This window comes from Podarcis melisellensis, assembly GCF_964234715.1.
Source record: "Podarcis melisellensis genome assembly, chromosome: 1".
NCBI lineage: Eukaryota > Metazoa > Chordata > Lepidosauria > Squamata > Lacertidae > Podarcis > Podarcis melisellensis.
In genome coordinates this window covers 35,289,391-35,301,637 of record NC_138528.1, presented here as the reverse complement: position 1 = coordinate 35,301,637, position 12,247 = coordinate 35,289,391, and the positions used below count along the sequence as shown (strand labels likewise).

Sequence of the window (12,247 nt, the reverse complement as noted above, 5' to 3'; positions counted from 1 at the left end):
TTCCCCACTTGGTTTAATCATATATTAGTATTAAGAAAACAGAAACTTGATCCCAGCGAAGCTAGTAAGGTAAGAAATGGCAGAGAACTTGACAAAAGCTGAAGAAAAAGCAAGTTGCAAATGCCAAGCCAGAAAAGGGATAGCAAGGTATTCTGATATTATACAGACAGGAAATATTTATTCTTCTTAGACACTGGATCAATTATTCATACCCATAATGCAACACACAAAATATAGGAGCAGAAATGCCACAGCTAATCTGTATATTGGAGTTGCATGTAATTAGCACAACTTGTATGTAACACTGTATTTTATGGACATGTGAAAATCAAATGTGAGTGGTGGTACTTTACTTCCCCAAGGAATACTGTTCCAATAAGACCTTGTTCTTGATCTCTAACCATCAAGTAACTCTAACATTTGCTTTCTTGAAATACAAGTTTCCCAAAGTACAAGTCAGAATCTCCTAGAACTAGGTAAGTTAGGTGTGACTAATACCTGGGGGAGTTTATGAACCTGTTTGTCCATCTTAATTTCTGGATGCCTCTTGAGGTCAAGAGGCAAGTGATATCTTAGGACTTCTTACCCACCCAGCAATTAAGTGAGAGGTTTTCTCCTGGTTTTTCCAAGGAATTTCACTTACTACTTCTGCAAATATTACATTATTCACAGGCTCCCTTTGTGCCCTGTTTTTCTTTCACTTTTAGGCAGTGATTTTAAACATGCTTTTTGATTAACAAGTTCCATCACTATAAGGAAAACATATTTTGAGGTAGAAATGTTTAGAACTCGGGTGCTAATTTTATCTGAAGAAGCTCAAACACGTTTTCTTTATGTCAGCAGGTCACTATGACAAATGCACTCTTGATTTAACATGACCAAACGGTACACTATTTCCTTTCTGTCTTTCTTTTGATTTCTGAATCTATATTTCCCTAATCACCAAACTAGAAAATGCAGTGAACTACTATAAATAACTTGTGGAATAAAGAGAGCTAATTGTTTAAGCAGTTGCTCACCATTGTGCAATTCGCCTGTAACAGTGCCTTCACCTTGTGAACTACCATCCTGATCTCTCCATTTCCAATCAATTCCTCTGATGACACGGGCACCTGGAACCATGTACTTCAGAACCTGAGAGCGTACCAGTCTCCTCTGCCTTCGCAGATTAGCCTCTGCTTCTTTAGCTGCTTTTCCTACATGCAATCAAAACTAGTGATGAAACACTGCTGGTTAAGCTATCTATACAAGATTTAAGCATTCCAACTTGGTGGCAGGTATTTCAAACATCAAACTGATATTTTGATCTTAAAATATGCTTAGAAACATGCTCTAGATTGGCACTAAGTTTTTGAAAAAGTTCAATTCATGGCCTACATTACAATAGCTGGTGGTAAGAACAAGAAATCATTCTATCTACATTGCTTACCTAGCTGATCCTCACACACACCATTCACAGTGCCATAAAGTTCAAATCCAGATAGAGAGAGGTAGTGTGTTTGCCCACTGGCATTCTTCCCCATTTGCTTAATTCTTACATGCCTCCAGCCTTGCTTCTCATCCTTTTGTAGATCTAGTGGCCATGTTGCTGTTGACCTTTACGTTAGTTTGGGGAAGTTGAAGGAAAAAATTAGGTAATGATAAATTTAAAAGTCATGACAAAAACACAGAGAAATATTAATTAATTGTATGGTGGTTTTCATGGATCAAAAAGACCACCAGTTTACAAACAGAAAATTACTCTCTCCATTATACCATCACATGAATTAAATTTTTGGACATAACATAACAGACATGTCCTGGAAATTCCAGATGTATGGCAGCCCTAACATAACACTAAGCCAAGAATCGTGGTTGTTTCATCTATATGCTAGAAAAACAGCCAAGGCTTGTGTGATCCCAGTAAGCCATTAACTATGGTTTACCCTGTTTAAGCCAAGCCACTGTGGAAGGCCAACTTTTTATTATTCAATGAATTTCAGCACAGTGAAGTAAATCCTGGACCTAATGATATCAAGAGGCTAATTTCCAATTACTTCAGTAGACTGAGAATGGCCCATACATTATGGGTACTAAATTGATTGTCATAAGCGTCAGAAACAACAATGGTCCATGTAAATGTAAATATTTTTACATACCCTGGTTCATTCAGACTGCAGTCATCAACATGAGTATATAGAGTAGTCCAGTTCTGTCCATCCTTAGATACTTGAAAAACCCAATTTCTGAGAGCAGATCGTCCATAACCACGAGCATGGCGTAATGTGTAAGCTGATGGTATCACCCAAAGACCAAGGTCTATAGCAAACCATGCATTTTTATCATCGTTAGTATGACAATTCAGAGCTGAACTGTCACGGCTTAAGATGTCTTCCAAACGGCCATAAGGCAAATTTCTTCCTTCTGAAGATGTAACTACCACCAGCCCATAGGCAGCCGGATTTACCCACTCATAAGCTGTTCTACAATAGAAACAACGATGTCACTATTACTCATGAATATTTATTTAAAGCATTTTAACTCCCCTCTTCAGCTGAAAAGACTTCCAGAGCATGGGAAAATAATACAGACTTAAGCATCAGATCTTATAAGAAACTGGGATGACAACAGTTCAGAGAGCCTGATGGAATGGCCACAGGCAAGTGATAGACAGTATAGTCCAAATTTTAAAACCTAAAAAAACAAAAGCTAATATGCCGTGCATACTGCAAACTATGTCCCAATAATACATTTTTTAATCTAAAAATGATGAATGGAAAATCCAGTGTTGCCCTTGGAAAATATTCAGAATTGGCCTGCAGGTATTTAAATACAATGCTATTTCATTCAAGATTTTAGCACTGTCTCAAACTGAAGTTACTGAAATCTTACTTTGCATTTGTTCCAATCCAGTAAATAATTCCATTTTCATCAAAATCATGCTGGTGTCTGAAAATGAATGTCTGGCCTTCTCTGAGTTTTCGTACAAAAACAAATGATGATCTATCAAAGTCATACCACTGCTTTGCCACCTAAGGAAAAAAGAGGCAACAAAAATGTATCACATAAGTATATAGTTTATTATCATCATAATTATTTATATATCACTTTTTGGTCCAAAGACCCCAAAATGGCTAACAGCATATTAATACACAATCAAAATATACAGTAAAAAGGTAAAGGGACCCCTGACCAGCAAGTCCTAGGCTCTGTGATTTAACCCACAGCGCCACCTGCATCCCCTAAAATATACAGTAAAGCACAATTAAATGTCATAATTCAATCAACAGAAACAATTTAAGACACAATGTAAGAGAACAAGAAAGCCTTCCCTAGCTGGAGGATTAGTGGGTGCTCATCCCAACTCCCACATCTCACACTTGAGGACTAGAAACCTGAACAATGACAAATAACTACAAAAAAAACTATCACCTCAAACGGAAGAATTAATGTAATTCTTTCTGTAAACATGATAGGCTGGATCAAGAACTTGACCCAAATTTGACCTTCCATTCACATAAGCGGCTGAGATTCATAAATGCTCCAAACAGAAAAGACATTCACCAGTGCCTCCTGCCTTTTCCCATACGGTTCCCAAGGATCTCCAGACCCTCCAGGACAACTTTTCAGGGGCACAGGAGAAATAGGAATCTACAAAAACTGCACTTCCTCCAGTGGAAACTACCATGGGCTGAGCTATGTGTAGGGGTAGTCTGAATCCAACCTGGGGAGAAGAGGAGTTTGCTCACCATTTTTAGGAGGTATTGCTCTAAAGATTCCACAGTTGCCAAGGGCTCCATTTTCAACATTCGACCTGTTCTGTCTATTAAAGCTGTCTCCCCAGAAGCACGCTCCAAGCGAAACCGCAACCGTCTCGTTAATATCTAAAGTCAAAGCAACAATATTTTTACTTAGAAACATCCCTTTCATTTATAACAATTACTAATGATTATGTTTTCAAAGTCAAGCAAGCATTAATAAACTAGGAAAATCAGCACAACTGACAAATCTGCATAAGCACTATACACACACATTTACACAAATGCACAAATCCAACAGCATTCTTACTCTAGTAGAAAGTCTTTCCACTCATGCGTAGTCTGTTTTGGACTCAGTGTGACAAAGTGACTGACATTGTCCTGTGTGGGCAGGCTGCAGCTGTTTAAATTCCTATCAATAACATTTTATGGCTCACTAGAGTTCATATGCTTGTCTGTATCTTCAATATTCACAATTTTTTCATATTGTAATACAACCCCAATTACATTCCAAGTTCTTTCACCAGGAAGTTCTTTCACCAGGTCTTGCAAAAGGAACAGCACTGCTACATTTTCTTCTTCCACTCATAGCTCTTTCGACCCGAGCTGATTATTAAAACTTTTATTTATTTAGAATGTTTTTATACTGCCCTTCATTTTATTTAGGGTGGGGTACAATATAAAACAAACACAAAAAAGGCCAAGGAAGGTCAGGAAGGAAGCTCCCACACCCAACAATTTAAGAGTATAGGCTGCTATTTTTTTTTACTTAATACTAAGAATTAATATGACCAGAAATGTCTTGTGAAATCACTTTTCTATTTACAGCAATTACAGTGGTACCTCGGGTTACAGACGCTTCAGGTTACAGACTCTGCTAACCCAGAAATAGTACCTCGGGTTAAGAACTTTGCTTCAGGATGAGAACAGAAATCGTGCGGCGGTGGCACGAAGCCCCACTAGCTAAAGTGGCACCTCAGGTTAAGAACAGTTTCAGGTTAAGAATGGACTTCCAGAACAAATTAAGTTCTTAACCTGAGGTACCACTGTATTTACACAACCCTGCCTGGATCCCCAACTAGAACCTTCAAGCGTACACAGCAGCAAATCTAGATGATACCCATATGTGTTTGTTATGCCAAACCCACATTCCATAAAACTTTTAATGGGTGACACCCAGAGTTGTGCAGAGTGGAACTTTGCAAACCGGCTGCTCTGGAGGGTGGGATTTTTTCTATATTCCCCTTGCCCCAAAAAATCAGGTCCAGAGGGCTGGGGACCCTCCAAAACAACATGGTAGATGGTGCTGGGGGCTATAGAAGGAAGGGAGAATTGTCAAAAAATGCCTCTCCCGCTTCTGCCTATGAATTTGTCCAGTTTGCAAAGTGGAAGACTCCACTGGATCTGATTGAAACATTATAATAATGAAATAGGGCTGTATCCAACTAAAGTAGCTCGGGACAACTGTAATTTATGGAAATTTATAGGAAGAATAGCAGAGAAAAGCCACAGAAACATTTTTATTAGAATGCAGTAAATTTCTACCATATTGAAAAGTTACCTGCAGATTATACGTTGATCCTGGTGTATCATACAAGTGTAGAGGTAGACGTTCAATAGATTCTAATACTGCTATGAGTTTCCGAATTAATGCAACTGCTGGACGACTATGAACACAGAGAAGACAAATGTTACTGTCTATAATACAAAGGGCTTTGAAAAATGAACAGAAGTTATGAAAACTTCAGAGTACAATTACAACTTCAAAATGTTGTAGCGATGACAAGCTATTTTAAAAACCTAAACTCTGCCTATTTGAAAACCGAACTCAAGCCAGCTAGCAACAATAAACACGATCCAACAATATATAAAACAGAGATATTGCAATGGTTTGACATTATCAGAACAAGTAACCACAAGCCTCAGACTTCTGTGCTCCCACCACACAATGGCGAGAAAATGTAAACCAACAAAATTTGTAACAAATCATCATTTCTCATTACATCATAGTAGAAACTGCTGTTTGTTACTATCAATATTATAAGCCGTGCATGGAAACTATAGAACTTCCTATTCATACCTGCTTGTTATCACAGCAATAATGCATGATTTGGCATATATCTGAATCAAAGCCAGGTGCATTGATTCATCAAATGTCAACACTTTAATTTTTTTTAGATCAGCTTAAGCAATGTTTAAAATGCTTTGTACTACATATCAAAGCTCAAAGCTATTTTTAATTATAAGATATTGCTTGGAGAATCTGAGATAAGGCAATCTAGCCACAGTTACACATACCTTACATCTCCACTAGGTTAGATTACTGCAATGTGGTTTTACCACTCTCATTTTTTATTGTAACATTATTGTGTTGTTATTCTGGCAAAATTATCTTAGGGGTCTTGTGAGGGCCGGAACACAGTACAGTATATGAATTATTCAATAACTAAATATATGGGCAACACTCTGTTTAAATGGGATCTACAACTGCAATCAACACTGATGTGGTAAACACTGGGCAATTTAAATACAAAAAGCAGCAAGTTATGTTCTATAGCCTAAGACCAATATGCCTTTTACTACTGAAAGCTGAGTATAAAAAATAGTTGTGTGCACACATTATTTTTCATAAGGTCAAGAACAACAAAATTACCTTTCATCATCTTCATTTTCACTGAAAGCTGTTTTGAATACATTTATTCTTTCCACTAGCTGACTACAATCTTGTTTCAAATCAAAATCCACATTCTAAATGAAAAAGAGGGAATTGTTAAAAGAATGGTTGCTCAAAATTTGGGATTAGGCTATTATGGCTAACTTAACTAGTTACGCAAGGAGAAAACCAACTTCTCAAGCACTGCCTGCCAAAGTGACAATGAGAAAGGGGGAGAAGTCAGACGCATAAATCACACAAGTTTTGAGGAAGAACAAACATTAATTTTTGCTTCAGAAAGACAAGTATCTAATTCTGGAATGCACTGAAGTTTGTAATAAAAATTGTGACTGTGAGTGACAGTCTCCTGTTGCTCCAAATACCATCAACTTGAACTGCTCATCTCTTGCAACAAGCAATAAATGTGCAGCTCTATTGAGGGCAAAGAAACAGCAAGTGTTAACAACACCCACCTATCCTAACAGCACCATTTCCAGCATTTTTAAAATCTTCTCCTCCTTCACCTCTTCTGATATTTGATATGTGATTTAATGAAAGTAAAACAAGTGTTTATAGCCTGATTGCGAGGCTGCATCTTCTCTCTGAAAATTCTCTTTTGTTTTGTGGGCAGCGCTGTCTGCCCAAAGCATGGTTAGACCACTAGGGCAAGCACTAGGGTAACAGTGCTGGTGCAAACAGAGCTTCATGTCTCTTGACCCCTGGTTCTTTTTTAGGTTAAGTTTAAGTGAAAGCATTTCTCACAGCTAACAGACTACACTGTAGATATTCCTTAAGAAAATTCAAAACTTTTTACATTAACTGTGATTAATACAGTTTCACTGCACTCTCCACCTGCCCTGCCCCCCAAAGCTCAGGTGACATACACAGTTATCCTTCCTTCATCCTCACAACAACCTCATGAGGTTAAGTTAGGCTGAAAGATGAAGTTAACTGGTCTAAGATCAGCTAGTTAACTTCATGGCTGTGAATAAAGACTTGGCTCCCTGGCTCCCAAGTTCCCACTCATTCTGCAATAAAACTTACATTATTCAAAACAGTAAGAAGAGCCTGCACCAAGCCACTGCTGCACATTTCATATGGTGAAATAGTATTTTCATCCTTCAGAAGGACAATTAAGTTTTCCAGAGCAGTCTTCATTAAATCTCGCCAAGTGTTTTCTCCCTCAATAAACTGAAAAAGAAAATCAGATAATAGTGGCTCCATTCACTTTATGGTATTACACAACAGTAGTCTAACTGCGGAAACAAGAACTTCACAAAAAACTACTGCATACATACAGTAAGCAGTACACTTCACATAGCATGGTGCAGATTTAAAACTACCATTTCCAGATCAGGCTACTGTTATCTGCCACTCATCCTATTTCATATGCAAATTCCCGTGGCCCACTTTGACCTGGGCTTAGTTTTATGAGCAGCTGTCAACAGCCCAAGTTAAAAGTAACCTGGAAATACTTCTAAACTCACTTTGAGAATCTGCCAATACCATCAGACGAAGACAGATGGATTAATTTTTATGTCTGAATCAAGTCAACATTAGCAACAGCAGCAAATTACGCTTACCGCTGCAATTTACTCAATGATACTTACCTGCCTATTTGTATGGAGCTCCCATGAAGATTCTAATTGTGTTGCTATGTTCCTCAGTGTTACAACTACACCTCTAGGCATACTTTCAACAGCTTTGAAATGGTCATCGTACAAGTCTCTTGCCATAGTTCGTACCTGAGCATCATTTAAGAAATCAGGATGAATTTACAATTTCAAAGCAAATGAAATATTTTCTTGATATTTATGAATGCCAACCCTGGATCAGCTTCACTTGGAATGACAGTACATAAGAAACCTCCAATTGAGTCAGAATGCTTTGTATGATTTTGTCTACAATGATAGCCAAGGTTGTTTTCGGCTTTACCATGTGAAATGCTTTTGTAAATGGAGCTGCCAAAGATGGAATCTGGAAACCTTTACCTACAAAACATGGGCTCTAGCACTGAACTATCCCCCACACCCACAAGTCAGGGTGTCAGTTACATTTCCCCTAAGAACCCCATTAATCTTGGTTTGTTAAACCAAAATCCATTGGGGACTTTGCTCAAGGCTGTCTGCTAAATGTTATGGCTACAGATTTGATGTGTTTTTAAGAAGTGCATTTCCCCAACTTATTTTCAGACCCAATCCAAAATGCTACCTATGTACCATACCATAAAGTCATAAACAATCTGCTTGAAGGACTCCCAAGTGAACTTTATCCATCTGTTCAAACCATCTTCTGAAGTCTTGCTCCAGGTGATAATTTATTCAAGAGTTTTTAGAACACACTTTTTTTCTTCATGTTGCCTCCCTGCCCTCAATCTTCCCAAGGATGTCTGAAAGGCACCTTCATTCACTGGGAGATGCAGTCAGGTGTGTCCCTCCCAATAACAGAGGGCTCTATGATTCAGTAGAGGTTTCTGGGAGTTTAAAGGGAGGGGTGGTGATTTCCCCCCACAAATTCCCCCTTTCTCTTGCAGTCCCTTGCTGCCGCTGCCACCACCACACTGTTCCAAAGGGTCCCCCTGCCCTGTTGATCTGATGGCAGAGTGCAGGGAGGTGGGCTGCAGAAGGAGAGGGGAATAACCTCCTCTCCCCCTCACTTTCCACTAATGGAAAATTCTCCTGGATGAAAGAGCCTCTCATCAGCAGAGGGGGACAATACATCTCTGTAAACTTTTTTTTGGGGGGGGAGGGTTGGAAACAAAGGTCTTTGAGGAACTATAATTCTTGGTGATATCTGTCACGGCTAAAATGGCCGCTGTTTCTTTAATGCTTAAAAAGCTGGGTCAGCATGAGTCAGCGGCCTGCACTGGGTTGTATATATAGAGTGAGGAATGTTAGTTTGTTGTTGGGTTGGTTGGTTGGTTAGTTAGTTAGTGAAAGCTGGTAGTGTTGGTGTGTACAGTTGGTCAGTTGCTTTTGCACAAAGACTTTTAAGAATAAAAGCAGAAAGCACTCTGCAAGGATATTCTTGTGGACTCTCTTATGCCAACAAGGGTCTGAGAACCAGGCTAAGGAGATAAAGGGAGGTCAGAACCCTTTCCTTTTTTTTTTCTTTTTTTTTACAAACACTGACAATATCTTCTGTAATCTGTTGCTTCTTGAGGCTGACCTCAATTAATACTAATGTATTAATGCATTTTTGAATGGACTTTAGATTTCAAGTGAGACACTCTAAATACTGATGAAAGTGGAAAAACAAGTTTTGATCCAATGTTGCATGAGTCCAGTACTATTCACACAACAGAACTCCCCCATCTGCCTCAAAATCTGCTCTGCAGGTGTAGGGCAAGTAGGCTTGGCTGAAGGGGAGGCCTGGCGAACCTACCTTGGCTGAAACTTCCTCATCACTGCTCTAACAAATCCTTTAACAGATCTCATCACAGAAGTGAGAATTAATTTATATGCTTTTTAAACATAGATAGGCTAAGTATCTAAACCACTTCAAGCCAGCAGCTAGCATGTACAAGAAGCAATACAGAAAGTAACAAACTGAAATCCAAATTCTCCATTAAAATATTTTAAAAACAAACATACTAACCTTTTGTTTGGTTTTTTCCGACTTTGATTTTGCCTTTCTTCCCCTTTTGCCAGTCCAACCAGTCACAAATTCTGATCCTGCAAAATATCCAGATGACAGGATATTATGTTGCCAGTTCATTTCTGTCCTCAATTCAAGGTGCTCACACTACTGTTTAAAGTCCTATACAACTTAGGCTCCAAAATAACTGAATGATTGCCTCCTTGCCTACAACCCCTCTCCTGTTTTCAGATCAGCAGAGAGGGCCTTCTTGGTAGTTCCATCACACTCAGAGGCTGGGTCTGTGTGACCCTGAAGAAGGCATTCTCTCTGGAAACCCTTAAGTTATGGAATTCCCTCTTTACAGATGTGCATCTGGCAACTTCATTGTATGCTGAAAACATCTCTCTTTAACCTGGCTTTGACACTTAAGATATATTTTTAGGATCCATTCCAGTTGTGTTTTTTTTAATATTTTTTATTAAGGATTTTCTTGTTTTACAGAAGTGTAGTGCCTCGTATTTTTTTTTTCTTCTTCTTCCACGTAGCGTTTTTACAAATCTGTTTCATTTGTTGAGGCATTAGGGGGAGAAGAAAAAAGAAAGAAAAAAGAAAGGGGGTGGAGAGAGGGAAGATGGATGGGGGTGGGGTCGGGTGGCGGTGTTTCTATTATGTTTAATGTATGTAGAGTTTGGTGTCAGCGTTGCTTGTGTTGTTCACTTGTGTTCCTTTGGTGGTGAGAGAGGTTGGGGTTGGCCTAGGGTGTGATTGTTTGCTTGTGATTGGCTGTGGTGATCTTTGTTTTTGTGTGTGAGTGGGGTGGGTGGGTGTTTTGGATCAGGTTAGCCATACTGATTTGTATGCTGTTGGTGGATTATTGTCATTGTCCTGTTGGGCTGTGTATGTGATAAAGGGGAGCCATACCGGGGTGAAGGCGTCTTCTTCTGTTTGTCCCCGTGTCAGTTTCAGTTTATTAGTTAATTTTTCTAGTAGGGCTGTTTCCCATACTATTTGGAACCATTGGTCCATGCTTACTCCTGACAGGTCTCTCCAGTGTCTGGTTATGATGTTTCTGGCTGCTGAGAGCAGGTGGGTTATGAGTTCTTTGTGGTGTAAATGGGCATTGTTGTCTTGGAAGATGTTTAGTAGGGCCAATTCTGGGGTGATGTCTATTACTTGCTTAGTTATTTTACATATTTCTTGTATGGCTGTTGTCCAGAATAGTTGAATTTTGGGACACTCCCACCACATGTGGAGGTATGTGCCTGTGGAGGTGCACCCTCTCCAGCATTTTGGTGAGGTTCCTGGGTGTATTAGCGCTAGTTTCCTTGGTGTTAGGTACCACCTGTAGGTGAGTTTCAGTGTGAGTTCTTTTCGTTGATATGGATTTAAAGGGGGGTTTAGACCACATTCTGGTCCATTGAGTGGGGTTAATCTCATAGCCTATGTCATTCTCCCATTGTTTTTTGATTGCGTCTAGGGGATTTGCGGGATTTTGGAGTAGTATTTTGTATATTGCGGATACCGTCCCTTTACCGTTTCCCTTTGTTGTTAGGAGGAGGTTTTCGAAGGTTGTCAGGGGCCTAGTTGCTGCTGATTTTACTGTTGGGTTGTTTAAGAGGGCATGTAGTTGGTGTTGTGTTAACCAGGTCATTTGGGTGTCTTCTAGTTTGTCTTGTATTTCTTGTGTTGACAAGGGTTTGTTATTTTTATAAAAGTCTATTAGGCGATATAAGCCTTTGGTTCGCCAGGTTTTTGTCTGGAGGTTTTGTGCTGCATGGTAGAATAATGGGTGGTGCGCCAGGGGGATTAGTGGGGATGGGCTTGGGGATAGTTTGCCTATTTGTGTTTTCCATGCTTTGAGCATGGTCTGTGTGTACCTGTTAAGCGTTGTGGGAATTTTCTTTAGTTTGTTTGGGAGGAGTGGGTATGTTGTGGTGCAGGTGTTTTCAATTGTGTCCCTCTCTAGGTGTACCCATTGTTTTGTCTCATCTTCTAGTATATATGGGATTATATGGCGTATTTGGTTGGCATTGTAATATGCTTCTATGTTGGGGATTCCCCATCCTCCTTCTGAGGTGGGGAGGGGCAGGTATTTGGAGCTTATTCTTGGTTTTTTATGTGAGAATATGAAAGAGTGTAGTTTTCTCTGCCAACTGCGAAGTTGGGTTGAGGGGATCCAGATTGGGAGGGTTTGGAATAGGTAGGTTAGTTTTGGGAGTGTGATCATTTTGATCATGGCTATTTTGTCTGAGAGAGTGAAATTCATGTTATTCCATCT

The 12,247-nt window shown here is 39.4% G+C and overlaps 1 protein-coding gene across 12 annotated transcripts in view; it reads right to left on the bottom strand.

The window, feature by feature from the left end:
• The window catches only part of HECTD1 (HECT domain E3 ubiquitin protein ligase 1), a 68,763-nt gene that overhangs the window by 22,264 nt on the left and 34,252 nt on the right, over window positions 1-12,247 (bottom strand). For all 12 annotated transcript variants that reach the window (XM_081888642.1, XM_081888635.1, XM_081888637.1 and 9 more), the window contains 10 exons: window positions 9,988-10,064; window positions 8,001-8,135; window positions 7,435-7,581; window positions 6,391-6,485; window positions 5,299-5,404; window positions 3,729-3,863; window positions 2,872-3,011; window positions 2,139-2,462; window positions 1,430-1,596; window positions 1,020-1,196 (listed from right to left, as the gene is read on the bottom strand). In XM_081888642.1, coding sequence (XP_081744768.1) covers window positions 1,020-1,196; window positions 1,430-1,596; window positions 2,139-2,462; window positions 2,872-3,011; window positions 3,729-3,863; window positions 5,299-5,404; window positions 6,391-6,485; window positions 7,435-7,581; window positions 8,001-8,135; window positions 9,988-10,064 — 1,503 coding nt within the window. The remainder of the gene's footprint in view (window positions 1-1,019; window positions 1,197-1,429; window positions 1,597-2,138; window positions 2,463-2,871; window positions 3,012-3,728; window positions 3,864-5,298; window positions 5,405-6,390; window positions 6,486-7,434; window positions 7,582-8,000; window positions 8,136-9,987; window positions 10,065-12,247) is intronic.